Source organism: Echinops telfairi, unplaced genomic scaffold, assembly GCF_000313985.2.
Source record: "Echinops telfairi isolate 266 unplaced genomic scaffold, ASM31398v2 ScPeMD7_7420;HRSCAF=8458, whole genome shotgun sequence".
Classification (NCBI taxonomy): domain Eukaryota; kingdom Metazoa; phylum Chordata; class Mammalia; order Afrosoricida; family Tenrecidae; genus Echinops; species Echinops telfairi.
In genome coordinates this window covers 18,569,878-18,593,502 of record NW_022111320.1, presented here as the reverse complement: position 1 = coordinate 18,593,502, position 23,625 = coordinate 18,569,878, and the positions used below count along the sequence as shown (strand labels likewise).

The 23,625-nt window shown below is 41.9% G+C and overlaps 1 protein-coding gene across 2 annotated transcripts in view; it reads left to right on the top strand.

Moving 5' to 3' along the window:
• Positions 1-23,625, top strand: part of PLD1 (phospholipase D1) — a 184,241-nt gene that overhangs the window by 27,903 nt on the left and 132,713 nt on the right. For both annotated transcript variants that reach the window (XM_004704081.2, XM_045297437.1), the window contains exons 2-6: positions 14,427-14,614; positions 14,870-14,997; positions 19,386-19,531; positions 19,740-19,848; positions 22,801-22,866. In XM_004704081.2, the coding sequence (XP_004704138.1) occupies positions 14,458-14,614; positions 14,870-14,997; positions 19,386-19,531; positions 19,740-19,848; positions 22,801-22,866 (606 nt within the window). In that variant the 5' untranslated portion in view covers positions 14,427-14,457. The remainder of the gene's footprint in view (positions 1-14,426; positions 14,615-14,869; positions 14,998-19,385; positions 19,532-19,739; positions 19,849-22,800; positions 22,867-23,625) is intronic.

Below are 23,625 nucleotides of genomic sequence, written 5' to 3'. Positions count from 1 at the left end.
GTAGTGGTTGCACCACTGTTTGTACAGTCTCACCAGCGGTGTATTAGGGTTCCAATCTCTCCATGGCCTCACCAACATTATTTTCTGATTTTTCGAGGTTAACTATGAACGCTAGGGTAAGATGATATCTCATTGTCCTTTTGATTTGCAACCAATTTGATGGCAGTGATTTGTTTTGCTTTTCTTTTAAGGATGTAACTGCTCTCTCTTTAAAATTGTACCTTTATTTTGTTTTCATTTTCTGTACATATTTTTCCCTTTTGTTTGTGGTAGATGAGTTTGGCTTTGGGGTTGATGTTTGTCGGCCATCTGGATGTCTTCCTTGGTGAAGAGTCTGTTGATGTCCTCTGCTCAGTTTCTGACTGGATTATCTGTCCTTTTCCTATGGAGGTGTTGATGTTTGAGAGATTAGTCCCACGTTGGATCTATCATTACCCCAATTTTTTTTCTCTCCTCCTAGTACATAGGTTCTCAATTTGCTCTTTTGATGACATTTCTTGATGCACATAAATTTCTGACTTTTAGGAGATCATCTAAGTTATCGTCTTCTGTTTCAGTGTTTTCAGTTATGTGTGATTGTGTATCTGTGCCATGCATTATAGCTCCCAAGTTGTGCAAGATACTTCGAAGTATTTTGTCCCCCACTGCCCCTGGCATACCATAGGGAAAGCATATGTGTGAAGGAGTTTCAAAATGTTGGTGGGAATTCCATATCTTTTCACTACATTTTTTTTCTACAAACTTTTTAAAAGCCCTCACATACATATGTAATAAATTTCATCACCTAGAGGTATATCTTTCAGGTTCTTATAAAAAGTAAAGACACTATTACTAATGTGTTAAAGTCTTCCTTGTACAATGCATCCTAATTACTTTGCACTTTCCTTCCACTGAGGTACGTCCTCTTCTGAAGCTGTTGTACACCATTTTCTCAACTGCTTTCCACAGGGTACTTCCACATATGTTTATGATCATAGACAACATACATGCCTGCTCTGTGTGTTTTTGAAATCTGTCAAGTGGCTTCCCCCTCCACTAAGTGTTGTGTTGACATTTATTGCTGTTGATGGACAATCAGAACTTGTAGTTCTGGTTTATTTTAATTAAGTTTATGCTGCATGATATCGTAATTAATATATGTCATGTTTTGATCCATCCTGTGATAAATATGCGCTTGGTCAGTCCAGTTTAGTTTTGGCACAGAGCCATCCAGTGACCATTCAGAGAAATGTTTTCGTGTACTCCCAGAGGATAGCTTCTTTTCTAATATACTTATTGGGAAAATTGATGGATGGTAGTTTATATCGTCTTCAAATTTCACTCAATTATTACCAAGACGTTTTCTAAAGGGGCTATCCTAATCCAGACGTCTACCAGTATATGTTATGACTTCAGATATGCATATATCTTGTCAATCCAGTGGACATAAAATTGTCTCTCATTGGTATGAAATAATTTTATTGACATGTACTCCACATATCACACAATTTAATCATTCAAGCATATTAAGAAGCGTTGTGCAATCAGCACCACAATCCCATTTTAGAACATTTTCTTGTCTTACTCCTTGTTGTTAGCTCCCTGTTTCCCCCAACCTCCACTGCTATGCTATCCAGTTACTGTCTCTATAGATATACCTGTCATAGTAGATTTGATATACAGAAAATCATACAAAACGCAAATAACAATAAACCAACAACATTGACAAAACAAAATAGGGAAAAAAACCTCACTCGAAAAGAAAACAGAAAATATTAAAAACTGAAACAACTTTAAAATGGATCAAAAGGGAGATAAAATGAGAAAGTGTTACATTCTATTCTAATTACATTTGCCATAATTGACTTTGCAATGCTCTTTGTGTAATAACAAGGCTTGGCGTATTCCTGGACTGTGGTCAGAGGGGGTTTACCAGAGGCTTAATCCAGGTGGGGACCCTGCAAATGGATTTTGGGCTTCCACTATTATCCATAGCATTCTGAAAACTAGGTGTTCATAATTTAAGCTCTGCTACCATTCCCTTCTTTGGATTTAGATTTTATTATTTACAATCCTTGGATCACACAGTCTGGTGTGGTTCTTCCCTGTATACTTAGTTGATGCTTCACTTAGATGGTTGCTTGTTTTAAGATAGCCTTTGAGACCCCAGATGCTGTAATTTCTGATAGTTGGGCACCATCTAATTTCTTCACCATATTTTGCTTTAGCACCCATATCTTCAGGGATTTCTTCATGAGGGGGAGCATTGAGTAGGGCCATATCATAGGTAATAATTGTTCCTTGATTGGGGGTAGAACTAAGTGTGAGCCCCAACCCATTCATATACCTATGATTTATCTATGTCTCTGGTTCACTTTAATGACATTATCATTTTATGATAGAGAACATTATAAACATCCCTCCTGGGGTATAAGGTAATTCTATTGATAGGGTCATTAATTTAGCCAATGGTATAGAATGTAAAACATTGTTGAGAAAAGGAAATTATGCTAGTCTGGCTTTTCAGACCGCAATACATGAATTATTGACTTGAACAGATTAAACTCTTAAGTGATTACTTACATGATCAAAGAGGCTTCGTGATAGGGCAAAACTTTCAATAAGATGCATTCACAAAGGCAGAACCTACCTACATTCACAAAGGCATGCCTACCAGACTAATATATATCATACAAAAGCAAAGATAGCATCAAAATAATAAATATATGGTTGTTCTGGGCAACCATTCATTGAGCATTTCAAAGAAAGTTATGAACCAAAGTCCGATGACTACCCATTCCATGACCTTAGGATAATGGTCATCTACGGCCTCTCACACTAGGGTATTACAGCCTTGAGTCCAAGGGCACATGTCCGGTCCTTCCATCTGCTACAGGGGAGTTTGAGGGGAAACTCCGTTCAGTTAGAGAGTGTTCTGCATTGAGTCCTGTTAGGGTCTTTGTAGGAGCTCATTGTTGTTTGTAATATGGTCATTTATTGGGAAACTTGAACATGTTTAAAAGTTTGTTGGCCATTCACTATTTTTTGTAATAAATAAATAAATTCTTCTACCGCCTGTGCCTAATTACCTACTTTATATTGTGTGTACATTTTTTCTTAATCTGTTTAGAAGAGTTCTTTATATATTCAATGGGTGCCTTCTCCAAGACTTTTACAACTGCGCTGCCATTTGTCTGCCAGAAGGTTTCTAGCATGGTGGCTCTGGGTTTGCCAGCCTTTTCTCCACGTATATCCATCATCCCCTGCCCCCAAATGTCAGATGATTTGATGTGAAATCAAGTACCACCTATGTTACGATGCTGCCTCAACAAACTTTGCTGTAATCATGTAGATGGTAAACAATTGGGAGTGTGCTACGTATATCAGTCTTGACAAACTCGGGGAGCCCATTCGCCTCGGAGACTGGAGGAGTTCACATACTCAGGCTGGACAGCTTCCTTCCTCTCATAGGTGAAATTCATGGCTATCATCCAAACATACTCCATGCTGCCTAAGCTGCCACTAGCTGGGATCGTGGGCCTGTTTCTAATTGCCTTCTTTTCCACTCTCCTTTCCCTAGAGGGAGCTTCTCTTCGGAAGCCATTGGACACTATTTTCTCAACCGCGTTTCATTGTCATACTTCTGTGTTCATTTAGGTTCATAGACAACATGCACTGCTTTGTGGGTTTTTGAAATCCTAAAGAAAAACCCTACAGTGCCTTTTCCCACTAAATAGTGTCTTGACACTGATTCATGTTGATACATGTAGTTGAGATCTATTTTTATGATGTATGATATTTTATTAGAAATATAGAATGTATTCCTAGAATATAAGTAAGATAAAGGAATAATGTCATTTTAGCTTTCTTCACAGAATACTATTAATAAGGATTATACAAGGAAAGCATAATTATTCTTTGCAAATGAGGCAGCATTAGACGCTGAGGAACAGTTTTAGGGGAAAGAGCCAATGATAGAAGAACTTAAACCCCTTGTGTCAGTTTCTCTGGCTTCTTGATCAGTGGTGTCCTTGTCAAATGTGACAGTGAAGGTGATTTCACTAATACTCTGAATAATAAGAAAACGTTTCTTTTAGTAAGTTTAACTCAGATTCACCATGTTTTGAGAATATTACTTTGTTGTTCATACATGGGTTAATCATGCAATCATGGGTGATCTACATCTGCGTTAGTGAGAGCAATGTTTATTTTACTTAGTTTAACTCGTCTGCCAAGGTGAAGTGTGTTCCTGTAAGTCCACATGTGATGAGCATCCCCTTCTGGATACCCACAGCAATGATGCAGTGTCGTCTGAATTGATAAAGTATACGTTGTTCATTCAACACTGAAGGACGTCTGACCACAGGTGTATCAATGCTACTTCTCTTTCATAAAGGAAACCTTTCTCGTCAACATCCGTGTTTACTCAAGTCAGTTGTGGTTGTTTGAAGTCTCTCACTCACACCCAATAAACCTATGAACAAGCTTTGGAATCATGAGGACCCATGCAATGTTTTCTCTTCAGACACCCATGTTTGTAGGTTGTTGTCATTAAAAGAGGCTGGAACAGATCTTCCCTGGATGTTGCTTCATAACCTACTCTGAATGGCCTTGGTCTTGGGGCTAGGTTTGTGTCTTCTGAGTGTGGTCTAGGCTCCTTTCTCTGTCATTCAGTGATGGTGAAAGAGAAATTTCTTCTTATGCAAATTCATCCACTCTGAGGTCTTACATACAGACAATTGCATATTGATGGAGAAGGTCATTTTTTGATGAGGAAACAGAATATTCACGTGACTTTATCCAGGCTAGCCATGGAAAATATAGGAACAATCTAGGCAACGACTCCCATCGGGTAATTGCCGGACCTTGAGCAAGTCACTTACCCTGTTTGTCTTACCCTTTGTCTCAGAAAAAGAGTAAGAATAGTAGCCAATCATAGACTGTTATGGGGGTATATAATACAGGCAACATGCACATGTACTTTTTATTATTACTCATAACTTGATCACACAGTGGGGTTCTGTGGGAGGTGGAATGGTTCAGCGGAGCAAGCATGGCTTTAGAGTCTGCTCCAATATGATAGCTCAGCCCAAGTGTCTGGGATAATTGGGCCTGAGCTAAGGTTGTGTGCTACTTTTTTTCTGGGAATACAATGGGTCTTCAAAACTCAGAGGGAAATTTCCATTCCATTTTCCCCCAAACTTTTTGAAGCCCCCTCGTGGTTCAACTAAAGAGCTGTAAGAAGGAGGGAAGAAGCTAAATGAAGGGGAGAAAAATGCAAGCTGCCAAGTTACCGGGCAGCCAGACCTTCCCAAGAAAGGTCACCCAGGACATTTGCTAGATAGGCTATGTGGTGCCACGGAGCCTCAGAGTAGCCAGTGATGAGAGGAGAGGAGATAAGGTATCTACCAGTGCCTTTAAAAAAACATTTGTCAGTTCCAACTCAGCAGCCCCGTGTGTGTCCGAAGGTTCGAACAGAGCTGTGCTTCAGTTTTCTTTTTTTCGAAATGGCTTTATTGGCATACACTTCACATATTATATCATGTAAATATTCAGTCATAGTAAGATCTGGGCAATTATTGCCCCAGTCAACTTTGGAACATTATTTTCTCATAATCACTGTTGTTAGCTCTCCATTTCTCCCTATCCTCCCCTGCCATGCCGCTTTTCAGTTACTGTTTCTATAAATCTACTGATCTTGGATTTCGTATACAGAAAATCATACCAAACACAAACAGGAAGCAAGCAAACCAACACCTGCAACAGCAATGACTAGATGAAGCACAGGAAAACTTCAATGGAAAGAAAAACCCAAATGACAAAAAGCTGAAAAACCCTTAAAACCGGTCAAAAGGGAGGTCAATGATAAGGTATTACATTTTAACCTAACTAACATCTGCCATCATTGATCTTTTAATGTTCTCTATCTAAGAACAGGCCCATTTATATCCCTGGAGTATGGTCAGAGGGGGTTCCCCAGAGGCTTTAATACAGGTGGGGACCCTGCAAATGGATTTTGGGCTTCCACTGTCATCCACAGCCGTCTGCAAATCAGATGTTCACAATTTAAGCTCTGATACCATACCTTCCTTTGGATTTTAAATATCCTTGGATCATACAGGCTGGAGTGCTTCTTCCATACGGAGTTAGTTGATGCCTCCCTTAGATGGCTGCTTGTTTTCAGGTAAGCCTTTGAGACTCCAGATGCTATTTTTTCCAATAGCTGGGTACCACTTAATTTCCTCACCACACTTTGCTTTAGCACCTATATCTCGGTGACCTCTTCATGAGGGGAGCATCAAATAGAGCCATGTCATAGGTACTAATTTTTCTAATATTGGGACTAGAATTAATGTGTACCCTAAATCCATTCATATTTCTATTGTTTATATATGTCACTGGTTCACTTTATTGACAACATAATCATTTTATAATAGAGAACATTATAAATTCTTACCTTGGGCCACAAGGTAATTCTATTGAGAGTGTTATTAAATCAGCCAATGGTTTAGAATGTAAAACATGGTTGGGTAAAGAAAATTTTGCAAGTTCAGGCCAGCTTCAGACCTCAGTACATGAATTTTTTTTTTAATACATGAATTTTTGACTGGTACAGATTAAACTTTTATGTGACTGGACACCATTTATGCAAACTATAGGGGTTGGTGACAAAGCTTTCAATAACACTCATTCACAAAGCACAACGATGCCTACCAGACTAATACATATCATATTAATAAAACAAGGTGGGCATTAAAATAAATATATAGTTGTTCCGGATCACTGTTGCTTGGGCACCCTTAAAGCAATAGATCTGAACCAAAGTCCAGCAACTTCAATTTCATAACTGAGGGATAGCAGTTATCTTCTCTTTACACTTAGTGAGTTTGAGGTAAAGCCCAGTTCACTTAGTGAAGTTTCTACATTTAATCCCTCTGGTGGGGCCTGTGAACGATATCTCAAAAGGACAGAGTCTAAAGTCCCAATAGTTTATAGCACAAGGCCTGGGTCACCAAGGGCTAGATATCAATTAGGTCAAAAGTGTCCAGTGAGGAATATAGGACTGGTTATATTCTCATTTGGGTTCTGTATAAGTATTGTTCAACCTGTTGATCATCTCCCTGGGGAACAAAGATCTTCCATTAATATTGTCATTTATTAACCCCTGGCACAAAAATTTTTAAGTACTGTTGAGAGAGGGATATTGAGCCATTGTAGGTTAACTCCATATTGTAATACCTGAATTATTCACTTGCACAGAATAAATCAGGAAATTCTCATAAATCTGTGTACTTTTAAATGATCTAATTCTAATTTGTTTCACATTCATACATTATGGTATGAGTTTTGGCTTGGAAATCAAAATATGGATAAACTTTGCATATAACACTGGAAAGGGAAGCAAGAAGTAAATTATAATTATCTTCACAGAATTAATGTTTGTGTTTTCCCTTCTGCAATAGTTTGAAGAATATCTGAAGGACTGAAAGCCTGTCAGTATCGATTCATCCTCCAGCCCTGAATTCCATCTCTGCTTGGTTAAGAGGCTGGAATTTGGAGTTAGGTCAAGCAGATGGAGGTTGGGCTGCATCACTTCCCAATCATGTGGCCTAATCATTCCAAGCGTCTCTCCTCTCGTGAGAGAAGCAGAGATACAACCCCTCAGGCCTTTGTGGGGATTCAGTCAGATCATGCAATTCATCTCGTTGTATAGTGCCTACCATATAATGTATAAATTTAAAATCCTAAAACTCACTACCACCGAGTCATTGCCGACTCTTAGTGCCTCTAGAGGACAAGCTAGAGCTTCCTTTGTGGGTTTTCAAGATCGTGATCTCTTTATGGGAGTAGAACGCCTCCTTTTTCTCCTGAGGAGTACCTGGGGATTCGAACTGCTGACCTTGCGGTTAGCAGCCCCGTGTTTAACTACTATGCTACCAGGGCTCCTAGCATATGATACACATTTAGAAAATATTAGTTCATGTTGACCCTTATTTTTTTATTAATCATTATAATTAATACTACTGCTATTATATTTTTGGCTTAGGCCATGGTTATGTATTTATTTTCAAAGAGAGAAAAATAGCTGCTTCTCTTGGATATTCCACTTCCCAATCTTGCTGAAAATTGAAATCAGGAGAAATAAACAAACACACCCAACAAAACCAACTCTAGGTTTCTGTTTTCATCGCTGGGTAACTAACTGTAGGTCACGAAGTAGTCCCTGCCAATATTTTTCATTCTTGTATTCAAAGTCAGAGGTAGGGGGCGTAGTATTTATTTGCCCGATGCAGAAGAAAATAGAAATAAAAACACAGCTGCTTTTATCTCTCCATGGGCACCATCTCTTCTTGGTACAGAAAGAGATAATGATCTTGCAGTATAATTTCATAAGGCGGTAACAAACTCAATTCCATGATCTCATTGTAAACAGTAACAGCTTTATCCCATTGCTGGTTAACATAGGCTATAGCTGTGGCAGCTGCTCCCCCTTTATTATAGATTATAATAGATGAAAGAAAACATTGACTAATAAATGAATGAAGGTGAGATAGTTAAGGTTTATTGTGCCAACCTGGTTGATAAACACGTGGGATGAATTGAAGGGCAGAGAGACAAATGGCTCAGTGAGCATCGCCTTTCTAGTTCTCGGGTCTCTTGTTTTCTGGTGGTCGGAGCAGGGTGCAGCTGGCAAGGCTCACTTCCTGCAAGACATCCCTGAGGAGAAGCCACATGGACCTACCTCGATGCAGCCCTGGGTGCTGGAGCAGCCATGTGGAGACCTCTGCCAGCGCTGAGATGCTCACACATTCACTGACTCAACTTTCCTCCTGCAGTCGGCGTCATAGTATGTGTTTTGTGAGATGGAGGAGGACTTTGAGGATTGGTGTCGGACATATGGCCTAATGTTGGACTTATGGGCTTGGGCAGCACTGGGCTGGAATGCTTTCTTAATGTACACTTATCCTTTATATAAAACTCTCTCTCATACATGTACGTTTCTGTGGATTTGTTTCCCTAGTTTACCCAGACTGACACAGAAGGTTTGACAGCATAGACGTGTAAATGGTTTTAACAGCTTGATATTCACAAATCACACCAGAAACACAGATGTTGGATAAACACTCAACACATAAACCCAGCCGTGGACACACACGAAGGCAGTGGTGGACAAGTAGTTGGGTTCCATTATTAAGTAACGGACTTTTCAAAAGCATAGAAAACTGTGAAAACGCTTTGGGTCCACGGCTATTCCCTGTGATTTAAAAACATACTCTGAACTATAAAAATAAAAGAGTAAAGAAATGCAAAGAGACCAGGATATATAAGGACGGTGGAGTTAGTATTCTCCCTTTCAAAGTACGATGATATAGTAGAGAATGTTTGTAGTTGTCACAGAATTTAAACTTCATATAAAAGGTGAGTTTATAGGCATTCAAGCCCATAAAATAAAATGAATAATTATGAACCTCTAATGCCCTGGCGGTGTAGTGGTTACATGTTGGGCTACTAACCACCAGGTCAGCAGTTTAAAACCATCAGCTGCTCTGCGGGAGAAAGATGAGGCTTTCTATTGCCACAAAGAGTGTTCAGTCTTGGAAACCCACAGGGAGAGTTCTACCCTGTCCTAGAGGGTCTCTGAATCAGCATCGACTTGACAGCAGAGAGTTAAGTTATAACCAAGTCTGTGAGATTTAAAATACAATAAAAAACCAAGGTGATGATTCTCAGTAGCTCATTAGATCTCTTTCATGGTGCCTCCAGGACAGTGGTTCTCAACCTTCCTAATGCCACAGCCTTTTAAACACAGTTCCTCATGTTATGATGACCCCCAACCATAAAATTATTTTTGTTGCTACTTCATAACTAATTTTGCTACTGTTAAGAATCATAATGTAAATATGATATGCAGGATGTCTTTTCATTGTTACAAATTGAACATAAAGCATTGTGATTAATCACAAAATTTATAATTATATATTATGAAATATTTATTTCTAAGGACAAATAAATGAGATTTTGTCTTGAAGCATGGTGCAGCATGGGTAACAGTCTTCATGCCGGGTACTCGTGTGGGGACATATCTGCATGTGGGCGCATCTACCTGGAGTCGGATAGAGAAGCTGTGTCTCGTCATTCGACCCCCAAAGGGGTAGCGACCACAGGGTGAGAACCACTGCTCTAAGAGGCCTGAATGGCCAGGCTTTCCGTGATTCATCAAGCTAATTGTTTGCACTACTGTGGAACTCCTCAGGAGAACTTAGAGCCAGGCCGCATCTGCTTTATAATCACAGTGCCAACACAAGTTGAGTTACCTCGGAGAAGTGACTTAGCCAATTCTCTCGGAATACTTGGGAGGGTAATTGTGAGCATTAAACAGTAAAATTGTACTGAATTTTCACTTTACACACGATGGACACCTGGTGACCTAGGAGTTTTCCTTTCTTGTTTACCTTAAGTTTATCGCAAGTTAATATGCCTCTTTTTTTCTCTATCTGAAATATAGTATTTCTTTTAGCTTGGTCCAGTGGCTCTGTCCTATTTATCCTCATTCTCTTGCAATTTGTAGGTTACTTTCCCCTCGGTGTACCCTAAAATTGACATACATTTTTGACAGTAGCACATGGTTCAAAATAAGACATTCATAGGAGCAATTATATTTCTTAGGTGCTTTCAGGTAAACATTGGATGCTGACTGCAAGGTTGGCTGTTCAAACCCACCAGCTGCTCTTTGTATATCTTACATCTTGGAAATCCTAAGTAGGGTCGCTGTGAGTCACAGTGGATTGAGGGCGTTTTTGGCTTGTTCTTTGCTATGCTGAGAAAGTTGGCAAGGTCAATGATGCCTACTTCATCAATGGAAACTACCTAGTGGATTTAACAATTGACACAAAAGCGATGCTATAATCACTTAATTGTTTTCATGCTCTCGTTTCCTCTGAACGTTTCATTACGTTGTATTTTAAATGAAGAAAGACTTGGCTCAGGGTTGGCATCTAATAAATACTTGAGGAAATGGATATTTTAAGTGTGGCCAGAGGCAGTGCTCCACAAGCGCTGGTTGACGAGGCAGAAGAGCCCTGCCTCGATTTGACCTTGTAGGGGAAAAACAGTCTGCCGCCACGTTCCCGGGCTCATGTGAAAATGTACTGATAGTTACTTCTTAGTTACTTCTTGGTATAGGAAAATTGTTAAATGAACCCCAAATAGAAGGATTGGCTGAACAATTTTATGGCATCTCTTAGCTACAGTCGGTTCCAGAATGAGATGGCTTGCCCAGTGTGGTTCACTTGCAGGGGCTCAGCGGCACGATGTATTCATTTCGGGTGTTTCCCATTAGTGCCACCTGCTCAAGGAGCTTGCCCCAGGACACTCATTTTTATGAATGCTTCCATCTGGTCTGCGGGGGCTTACCTGCCCTCACAAACTACTGTGGGGTGCTGGTGAGTTCTTTGGCCTCCTAGTGACTCACGGAATGGGCCCTGCTCCGCGGTGTGCCGTCTTTGCCGTCGTTGTTGTGTTTGAGCCCATGGATGCAGTTGCTGTGTCAGCCCATCTCCTGGATGCTCTTCCTCTTTTTTTTTTTTCCATGTTCAAAGTAAATGAGACCACAGCTCAGGACCAGGTTGGCTGCTCTTTTCTGCAACAGACCCGTTTGACCACGCAAAATGTCCTTCTCCGGGAGATGGTCTCTCCTGATAACATCTCCAAAATATTTGAGACCAATTCTTGACAACCTTGCCTCTAAGGAGCATTCTAGCTGTATTTCTTCCAACCTAGATCTGTTTGTTCTTTAGCTAGCCCATGGACCTTTCAATATTTTTCACCAACACCCTGGTTCAAATGTGTCGAGTGTTCTTCAGTCTTCTTATTCAATGCCCCAGTGTCACTTGATGATGAGCCATTGAAAACACCATGGCTTGGGTCATCATGTTCCAATAAATCAGTCCTTCTGTGCTATGCCTTATTCATTGTGTAACTTTACGTGCATGTGAGGCCATGGAAAACACTTTGGTTTAGATCAGGCTCACCTGAATCCTCAAAATAACCTTAAGTAAGACTTCCTCTGATCCTGATGCCACATTCTTCATGGAGTCCAGCTTCTCTGATGATTTGCTCAGTGTACAGATTGAATAAGTATGGTGAGAGGATGCAACACACCTTTCCTGATTTTAAACCATGCATTATTCCTTACTTCTGCTTGTACACCAGCCTCTTGATCCATGTGTAGGTTCCATATGAGCACAGTGAAGCATTCTGGAATTCCCATTCTTCTCAAGGCTATCCAAATGTTTTGATCCCCACAGTTGAATGCTTTGCACAGTCAATGAAACACAAGTAAGCATCTTCCTAGAATTCTCTGCTTTCAGCCAAGATCCACCTGGCATAAGCAATGATATCCCCTGTTCCACAGCCTCTTCTGAATCCAGCCTTCATCTCTAGCAACTAGAGATTGTGTACTGTTGCAACTGTTGTTGGATTATTTTTAGCAAAATTTTTACTTGCATGTGATATCAATGATAATGTTCTGTAACTTGCACATTCTTATGGGTCACCTTTCTTTGGAATAGATACAAATATGGATCTTTCCCAGTTGGGTGGCCAACTACCTGTCTTCCAGATTTCTTGGATAGACGAGTTAGTGCTTCATCAACTTGCTGGAACATTTCAGTTGGCATTCCATCAATTCCTGGAGCCTTGTTTTTGGCTTAATGCTTTCAGTAACTTGGACTTGTTCCTTTAGTACCGTTGATTCTTGCTCATATGCTGCTTCTTGAAATGGTTGCATGTCGACCAATCCTTTTTGGACTCTGGGTCTTCTTTTCATCTTCTTTGGGTGCTTCTGCAGATTTATTATTTATTGTAGTCATATGTAATAGAATGTGTGAAAGATGACCGCCAAGTCAAGTACATAGAAAGCACTCTGTCTACATTAATTAAATTAAGTAAATTAGAATTAGGAGAGAAGATGAATGGGGAGCATCTTAGACTAGAGAGTCCTATACTTTGCTAATAACAGACCAACAATTTGTCCCCAAGCTTCATTTCAGCAGTCATGAAGAAAGAAACATAATAGGGTCCAACAGCTCACAGGGAATTTAGTTATAGTCATATATTTCTGGCACAACCATAATTGCCTGCCCCTACCCCCATATTTGAATTTTAAAACAAGATCTCTTTTCACTACACACAGCCATGAAATTTTTAGAGACTTGTTGAGTTCCAGGAAAAATTGCTCAAGTTTACTGGAGACTTCTCTGTAGCATGTCCCATAGAAGGAAGCAGTTCACTGATTGTACTTGTAGGAGAGAACTCAGCTAAGTGCGCCCTGACCCCAGCCATATTTCCCATTTTTAGGAAGGCCAGGACCCTGGGGGTAGTCAAGGATGAACTTTGAGTTAGGTGGCTTATTTCCATCATCCACAGCTGGAGCCTCTTAATCACTAGAACTAGTCTTATTTCTTTACATACTCATTCACCACATTGCATAAGTGGTAGGTGCTCAAAAACTTTTTTGAGTTGTGGTTAATAAATGAACATGAGCAGAAGAGTTCGAGTGGGAGATTTTTATTGCCCAGCTGTAACAGAAGGATTATTTCTATATCAGGAACGATAGACTTTTCATCCAACTCTGGTGTCAGTGCTCAGGGCTTAAATCGCAGTATTTGAAATGAAAAATAAAATCAGTGTGAACTCTTCTTTGCTGGGTACTGATGTGCAATGACTTGTGTTATTAGATGTCAAAATGAAATAGAATGGGTTTTCTTAAAATGGGAGACGAGCATAATTCTCATACCTTGGGCATCATTGGGAATAGATAGACCAATCCATTTCCTTTCAGGACACGTACCTCATTATAACTCATGCTAAGTCATGGTCCAAACTTCATATCTCACAAAAGATGGTACGCATCTTGCCTGGTGTATCACATACAGATGAAATATAGACAGGTCAGGGAAACGTAAAAGATGTTAAAATCACACATTTCAGTTATTGCAAAACAGCCTAAATTCTCTTTAGAAAATAGGTAAAGTTGCTCATGATCCATGATATTACTTTTCTTCACATATTGCTTCGTTAAGGATCAGTTTTATCTTTGGGATAGTGCATTCCCAAACAAGTCTCCTTTGACCCTCTCCTCATTTACCCACATTAATATAATTGGATGAAAGGTACGTTGGCATTCACTCACTGTTACATTTCTTTTTCTTTATTGTTTATGATTAAGTTCTTCACTCCAATTAAATTTACACACTAGGAACCCTCTAAGCCCGAATCAGGAAAATAAGTTAAGAGGATGGTTTGGGATAGCTGTGGTTCACACACAAATGACTTCTCGTGTCCATGGTCTCTAGTTGAGCTTACTTACATTCAAAGGTGCCCCGAGGGTGTTTTTTCTTGACTAAAGTGTAGTAAGTCTTTGTAACTCTCTTCTCCCTTCTCAGACCCTTTGCTTTTACGCCGTCCGAAGTCAACATGTCCCTGAAAAATGAGCCGAGAGTAAATACGTCTGCGCTGCAGAAGATCGCTGCCGACATGAGCCACCTGATAGAAAACCTGGACACGCGAGAGCTCCACTTTGAGGGAGAGGAGGTGGACGTTGACACGTCTGGTGATCCCAAGGCACGGGAAGGTAGAGACGAATGAGTAGAGGAGGGGAGGGATGGTGAGGCAGTTCATCGGGGCTGGTTGACAGAGCCCAAGTTTGAGACACACCTGCAGATGATTGATCTTCATTATCATGACGCTGGGCTGAGGTGGCTTTTCATTGGCTGCTTTTTGGTTTGAACACTTTGACTCGTAAAAAAAACCGGGATGTTCATGAGAGGTGAGTACGCGAATAGCATACTGATTCTTGTAATGTCTTTATTTACTTATTTGTTTTCAGAGTATATCCCTTTCTCTGCTGTGTATAACACTCAAGGATTTAAGGAGCCTAATATACAGACGTACCTCGTGGGCTGTCCAGTCAAAGCACAAGTTCTGGATGTGGAGCGCTTTACGTCGACGACCAAGGTCAGCGTGTGTTTGTATCCCCGTGTTCTTAGTATATACAATTGGATATATCGACCTGCCTCTTCCTCCCACCTAGCTCTGCCCAAGTGTAGAATTGTGTGTGTGCGCTTTTTTGGACTTATTTTTCCAAGCCCACAGCACTTCTCACATTTTGCTTTCTTCCTCAATTAATCCTTGTCTTTTCTTGCTTCTGTTTCTCCATCCTGCACTATTGCTTTTTATTATTATTACTAAGGCTTTCAGGATAATCTGTCAAGTGTAATGAATCGCATCATCCCTCCGCCCTTCCTCTTCTCTCCCCGAGGTCTGTTTCATTTGGCCTCTTTGAGCAGACATTCCATCTAGGGTGCCTGAAGCAGCTCAGGGAAAAGTCTAGCTGTTATAGTGCTTGTTTAGCAATACAACGAAGATGTTAGCTGGCTCTTGAAAGAAGGCTAGGCAGAATTCCGGACTGCACACCCTGTCTCTCTGATCGGCTCCCAGCATGTTGACCTTTAGGCCCCACTCGTGTTTGTCCTGTTGAGCACCAGAAGGGCTTTACAATGCAGTGTCTACAGCAGGCAGAGGACGTGAACTCGGGGCAGCTGGGAGAGATGTGTTTACTGCTAGCAGACGTGCCTTACCTAATAAGCAAAGTAGGCATGGGCTTACTTGTGTGCTTACTTACTAATTGGCAGTGAATAACTTCATATGGGTTTTGTAGTAATACAAATGTTAAACGGTTTCTTCATTTGATTCCTAGGTGTATTGATGTCTACATCGTTGGTTTGTTGCGTGAATTTAATAACTTAATAGGGTGTTGTACTTTATTTTTGAGCAATTTATTAATGAAACTTTATGTACCAAATGAGTTAACCATGTAACTATTCATACACAAGTTGTCCCATGACATGGTGTACTCTGCATCCAATGTGTGTCATTTCCACCCTTTCTTCCCTGTTGCAAGAAGCTCTTGTGCACAGTGTTTAAAACTAACTGAATGGTTAGGGGTTTGAACCCAACAGCCATCCCATGGGAGAAAGCTGTGGCAGTATGCTTCCATAAAGACCACAGCATTGGAAACCCTCTAATTCAGTGGTTCTCAACCTTCCTGATGCTGCAACCCTTTAATCCAGTTCCTCATGTTGTGGTGACTCCCCAACCATAAAATAATTTTTGTTGCTACTTCATCACTGTAACTATGCTACTGTTATGAATTGGGGAACCCCTGTGAAAGGGTCGTTCGACCCCACAAAGGGATGACGACCCCCAGGTGGAGAACCACGGCCCTATAGGGTAAGCCTATTATGTCATATAAGGTTGTTGGAGTCAGAATCAACTTAGTGGCCGTGGTTTGGAGTTTTTCATCTGTCCATCCATTTGCCTGCCCCTCCTTGCCTTCTCATCTTTGAGTTTGGACAAATACTGCCTAGGTGGTGGCTCATATAGTTGATTGTTCCAAGGAGCACATGCCTCCCAGGTGGTGGTGTTTTGAAGTCAATATGTTCTTTGAAAGGTGACCTTGGGAAGTGGCTTTAGTTCCAGGTTAAAAGGGCATCTTAGGGCATTAGTTTGAGGGTTTTCAATAGTCTCTATCAATCTAGGGAGTCTCATCTTTTATGTGAATTTGAGTTTTGTTCCATCCTAAGCAGGATCTTCTATGTGTCGCTGTTTAGAGCCTTCAACAATGGTCTCCGGGTACCATCTAGCTCATAGGTTCTCCAACTTGTTTCACCATCCCTTTCTCAGAAAAATAAAACCACACCCCTCCTGTTGATTAAAAACGTTTGCACGGTAGCCCACAATCAAGGCTAAAGTGTAGGTTCATTCCAGCCCCTCCCCCCATCCCTGTGTCCCAGGGAGTCAAATCACCCACTTTGGAAAACACTGACCTCCTCCTTCTGGCTTCAGGTGGGAGGAGCTGTGGTTCAGGTGGCCATAGTTCTGTGGACTAGTTTCCTGGACTCTCCTCTCCTTTGCTCCATATATGCGGAGAACACAGGTTGTCTCTTAGGTGGTCATGTGCAGACTTTTAAGACCCCAGACACTACTCAACAAATAGAACATTATGGACCATGCTATGCCAATTGACCTAGATGTTCCCCAAGACCATGGCCCTAAGCCTTCAAACCCAATCACTGTCCCATGAGGTGTTTGCATATGTCTAGGAAGTTTCCATGGATTTTCCCTCTATGTACTCTTTTCTGTACCGGGGGCTTCAAAAAGTTCAGTGAGAAATGGAATTAAAAGATGATGAAACATACATATATAACACATACAACGATCTGTATACAAATGCCCACAACTCTGTCTATACATGTGGGTCCCTGGTAGCATAGTGGTCTATGCGATGGGCTGCTAATTTCAAGGTCAGCTGTTTGAAACCACTAGGTCAGTGGTTCTCAACCTGTTGGTTGAGACCCCTTTGGGGGGTTGAACGACCCTTTCACAGGGGTCACCTGATTCATAACAATAGCAAACTGACAGTTATAAGATGAGACTTTCTACTCCCATAAAGCTTTACAGTCTCAGTCATTCACAGGCAGCAGCTCCACCCTGTGCGGGAGGGTCACTATGAATCAGCATTGACACAAGCAGTGAGTTTGGTCTGTGTACCTCTGCGTGCCAACGCTGGTGCCCCATACACTCTCTGACGCCTACACGGTATGCTTCTCTGTCACGGCTCACAAATCCGTGCTTGTATCACTGTGGTTGCACAATTGTATCTGTTACAGCATTTTCAGTAGCTGTCCCTTATTCTAGCATACCTCGCATGTGGTTCCTAAGCCTTAGTCAGGGTGTGCTGACGTCCCCCGTGTTGTGTTTCACCTCTCCCTTCACCAGAACTAACACATCGACTTTCTAGTAAACGATTCTCCTTCCTCCTCCAATCTCTAATATCTACTTTAAAAGTTTGCTTTCTGTGTGCACACCTGATCTTGACTCTGTATCAGTCTCCTCATCTACTTCGTCTTGTTAAATTGAGCTCTTTTTACTCAAATGCAAAGGCTCTGGCCACTCGGGTTTCCCTGCAGACCATGATGCAGGATGATGCCTCTAATATTAGTCAAGGTGAAAGGCAGCATGTTATATTAAACTCCTGCAACTTCCGGTTGCAGCAACTGTCACAGATCCTGAGTAGAGAGAAAGCATGAACTTAATTTCTTGATTTGACTATTTACTGATGATTGGAGGGATGCTTGTTTTGTATACCACCTCTACACAGAGTGGTCATGCAAAGCTTGCACGAAGTGTGCAGCCAGTAGTAGTGAATGGTAACTGCAGTGCCTGGACACCGCACGTCAAACATCGACACGGACACTAGGTCTTGGATAAACTAGCAGTCAGAGACGTGTACTCTCTCCGCCTCTCATCACCTATAGTTTCTTACCTTTTGTCAGGAACCAGTATGCTCTAAGCCAGTGGTTCTCAACCTTCCTAATGCCGCGACGCTTTAATCCAGTTCCTCATGTGGTGGTGACTCCCCAACCATAAAATTATTTTTGTTGCTGCTTCATCACTGTAATTTTGCTACTGTTATGAATCGGTTGACCCTTATGAAAGGGTCATTCGACCCCCCAAAGGGGTCACGACCCACAGGTTGAGAACCGCTGCTCGAAGCGATCCAGCGTAGCATCCGGTGCCTTCATGCCCTCCTGTGCTTTCAGCAGATTCTTTTTCCTGACACTTCCCGAGCAGAGCGCTTCTCTCTTGGGCCTGTTAGAAAAAACTCTGACTAGTAAAATGAATCATTTGTCACCGAGATATATTTGCATTTTAAAGGAAGTATTTTAAAAATGTAATAGCAATTTACTTTGGTTAGGTATCTAGAAAAAAACACTTTGTGGGTGATTATATTTTTCTTGTCTTCTACCTTTCTGGACAGAGGAGGCCCTTCAAGAAGTAGGGGGTGCAGTTAAAGCCAGAAGATGAAATGTGCTTCAGAATGAGAGGGGAGAGGGCCACAGGGTCATTGGGAAGGGAAGACGGTGCTCCCAGCACCCCTTTTCTCCTGCCCTTGCTCATTCCGCCAATGGGCTAGTCGCTGTCTGCCAGACATGGGTCTTCTCACATAGTGTCTTTTATCTGGCTTCTGGTATCAGGTGTGTGTGTGTGTGTGTGTGTTTAGAGGTGGATGATAATATGGGAAGATAGGATTACTCGAAATTTATGATATAAAATTTGTGTTATACAGATTATCAAATACTTAATAGACTATTATTATTTAAATCAGGATTACAAAATTTGAAGGTTTGCAAACAAAGAAAACGTTTATATAATTCCACAAAATAAACTGGCAGGATTTTAAGAATGTTTCCATGTCACTCATTAGCTATTGTTCATTGATTTTGGCGAGGGGGCCGGTTGTTGATATATAAAATGCCAACCATTTGTATTTCTCACTGTAGGTGCCAAGTATCAATCTTTACACTATTGAATTAACACATGGAGAATTTAAGTGGCAAGTTAAGAGGAAGTTCAAGCACTTCCAAGAATTCCACAGAGAACTACTCAAGTACAAAGCCTTTATTCGAATCCCCATTCCTACCAAAAGGTACCTACTTCCGTATTCATTATAAAGCTGTGTCCTTATACAAGTTGGGAAGGAAAGAATATTTCCCTCACCTGATAGGTGAACTTATCCATCGCTGCTGGTATTTTCAATGAAATAGGTTCTTCTAAAGGTAAGGCGTCTCATGAAGGAGATGAGGAGAGACATGGTTTGCAGGACACCCTAATACGTGTTGGTTGCCTTCTTGTAGACACACATTTAGAAGACAGCATGTCAAAGGGGAGGAGCCCCGAGAGATGCCAAGTTTGCCCCGCTCATCGGAAAACAGGATTCGGGAGGAACAGTTCTTCGGCAGAAGGGTAGGTGTTCACTTGTGCATCGTTTGGAACAGAATCTGCAGCCCTGTGCAAACCCTGGGGTGTGCTGGTGGCACCATGGTCATGTTTACACGCATGAGAAATCCGTGCCCGCTGTCACAGGTAAGCTCCCGCACTGGGCAGGGGAAGAAGGGAGAGCCAGCGGATTCACTGAATGCTGTATTCAAGGAGACCGAATCAACCTTGTCCAAGAAAACCTGCCTCCCAGAGCAATAGGCTAAAGGGTTTTTAATAAGCGAAGGAAAGAGGGTTTCAGAAAAGAATCAAAGTTCATGAAAAAGCGGGTAATCTCACTGGAGGGGGTCTTCTGGAGCAATCAACACCTTTCAATGGTCCCGCTTGAGATGGGCCAGGCCCTCTGCTTCTCTGATGGTTTCTCTCTTTGGAGGGGCTTGTCCACATGAAGCTGCAGGTGTGGTTTGTGAGTTCTTTCCTTCAAAGGGTGGGTGGGGTGAAGTGGGGATAACTCTCTGACTGCTAGAGCTGTGGTTCTCAACCTGTGGGTCGAGACCCCTTCGGGGGTCGAACGGCCTTTTCACAGAGGTCTCCCGATTCATAACAGTAGCAAAATCACAGTTATGAAGCAGCAACGAAAGTAATGTTATGATTGGGGGGTCATCACAACATGAGGAACTGTATGAAAGGGTCGCGGCATGAGGAAGGTTGAGAACCACTGTAATCTAAAGGGAAACAGCAAAGGTTTGCCAATTTATTGTGGATTCTATCGGAATTGCAAGATTAAAACAAAGAAGAGAAAAATACAGGAAGCCTCAGAGAGGCAGGGACAGGGGCCTCCTGCGGCGTGAGGTCGAGCTCTGGGCTTGCTAGTTTGGTCTTTTGAACTCACGCCTGCTCTGGGGGGCAGTCTGTTACCATAAAGATGTCCAGTCTTAGAGACCCAGGGGGCCATCATACCCTCTCTGGCCCGGAGGGTGGTGTCAGTTGGAATCCACCCAAAGGCAAGCAGGAACACCCCACACAGAGGAGCACACTCCTCTCATCCATGATCGCTCACCCCTTCTCTGGAACTTGGTTAGTCAGCCCTCTTCCCTAAGCCTCGGTGGACTCTTGGGAGGCTGCACTTTCCCAGAAGAGAAGTTAGGTCACGAGGAAGCTGTCTTCCCTGTGGGAAACTCTCTGGACTGGAAGTGAGTCACCTTTATGGGGTTTGAGAACTGCTCTTGGAAAATCATGTTTCCCGATGTTCGCTTCTTTACTTATGGGAGCTCATGGCCGCCCTGCCATCAAGTTGTCTCCGGCTCAGCTGTAGAGACATAAAAGATCTCATTCTTAAACTATACATGGGCCAGGGAGGTGTGAGATGGGTAGAACCACACGCAGCTGTGTCTGATGGGAAACGCGGGCAGAGGGACACCCATACCTGACCTGCTTCTGTGAGACTGTGCACAGCATGGGAGAGAATGTTTTCCATAGAAAATCAACAACTAGACATCAGTTCTGCCTTATAGTCAGAAATAGCGGAAATGTGTCCCAGAGGAAATGTTTTCCGTTCCTTCTGGACCAATGTCAGCTTGCAAAAAAACCTTTGGGGACCTGGTCTAAATATTTTGTAAGATACCACAACATAGACGATTCTATAGTTTTGTGTTACTCCATGTCCATATGTGAGTCTGGCTGAAACGGTTAATGTATGGTCATTAACCCTTGATGACTCAGGCAGAGATTTTGTCACATGGCCAGCATGAATGGCCTGTACGATTCCACTGCCTCTATGTCAAAAATACATTTCCTAGCCCCCAGCCTCCACTCATCGTTTAGCATATTTGCAATGAAGGCATATCTTCCCTTCCTCTTGAAAAACTGCCAAATGCATTTATCAATGCAGTGTTAGAACTGAGAAAATACAGGTTTGGGTTAAAAGTCTTTACTGTGGGCAACACCCTCCCCCCACCCCCCACCGAAGCTAGGGTGCATGTCCTGTCTCCTCATTAGCAGTGACAGCTGGAGAATGGCTAAGGGAGACTGGAGAAGACCGTGTGCATTTAATTGTGATATTGACAAAGAATATTAAGTAAACATGGACTGTCGGAAGAATGAACAAATTTGCCTTCAAACAAGTACAGCCGGAATGTTCCTCTGAAGCAAGGATGGCGAGACTTTGTCTCAGTGCTTTGTAGAGGTAATCAGAAGGGGCGAGTCTCTGTAAAAGGACGTCATCCTGATGAAATATGAATCAGCCAAGAAGAAGAAGAAGAAGCCCCCTAATAAGAGGAGTGCAACAATGCATTCAGATATGGCAGCCATGGAGGGGCGGCACGAGACTGGGAAGTCTTTTGTTCTGTGGTCTGCTGGGGTCACTGTGAACTGGAACAAACTCAGCAGCACCTAACGGTAATGGCAACGGGGGAGTGGAGGGTGGGGCGGGGCTCCATGCTGGTTGTCGTAGAGTACAAAGAGAACTAGAAAGCTCGCTCTGTCTCTAAGCAGTTTGTGGAAGAGCCAAGAATGTGGAAAGTCAAATAGCAACCAGAGATTGAAATAGTGGCTCAAAAACCAAACCAAATTAACCAAAAAACTAAGTCCTTGCCATGAGGGAGCTGATTCCAACTCACAGTGAATGTGTAGGTCAAAGTATAACTGCGTCTTAGGATTTCTGACACTGGGACTCTTTATAGGAGCAGGCAGCCTCATCTTTCTCCCACAGGGCGGCCTGTGGGTTTGAACTGCCAATGTTGTGGTTAGAAGCTGAACCCTTAAACGAAGCACCACCAGAGCTCCTTAATGGTTCCAGAGAACTGTGGGAAAGCTACGTAATGCTCTTCAGGATTTCTTGCTCAGTGGCACTATGAGTAGACAACTGAATAACGTTTATAAAATGAGAGTGGAGCGGTGGTCACGGCATATTGGTGCGAGCTGCTTAAAAATGTTAATGCACATGAGCATATTAACTTTGATCTAATATTTATATTACAGAAACAACTGGAGGATTATTTGACAAAGTTACTAAAAATGCCCATGTATAGAAACTATCATGCAACAGTAAGTACTCAGTGATTTAAATTTTGAAATTACTAGTAAAACAAAATTGTCAGTTAAACTTAGGATTGCTCTGATTTACAGTTTTCTCAATACGAGTGTTTGTATCCATTTCTGCATCAGTCTTTTAGTTAAAGAAATGAATATAAAGTTGATTTGACACTAAAATACTGGATATAACTTAATACGCCTATAGCAATAGATTTGAATAACCACAGGTGAGATTATCTAGAAATCAGTCTTATTTCCTCAGGTTTCCTAGATAACACCAAAAAAATCATTCTCAGCCCTGAAGAAAAACTTTTGAGTACTAAGTGATGAAAACAGTTAAGTAGCGTTGAATACTCAAAGACGATATTGTGATTACCATCTGATTGGCCTGTGATGCCTATAAAAGGCTTTATCTTTCCATGTGAAAAGCGAGAGGCCTGGGAAAAAGCTCGGAGGAAAGAGAGGCGAGGTGGTGATGGGGCTGGAAAAACCCTAGAGACGAGGCTGGGCAGGCAGCAGTCAGGTAGCGGAGGTGGGGTGGACTTCACAGAGAGTTTCAGGAACGGGGAGCTTCTTCGCCATCCTCGAAGGCCCTTGATGGTAGGATGTTTATAAATGGTTCGCTCTCAAAGGCCCAGAGATGTGGATAACTGATAGTGAAGCCTGCTTCTCTATGTGGAGAAAGACTTTTCCTGTGGAGGTGGCACAGAGGTGCACAAGCTATCACGCGTCTCTGGCTTACACATACACAGAGGGAAGGACAGGCTCTGT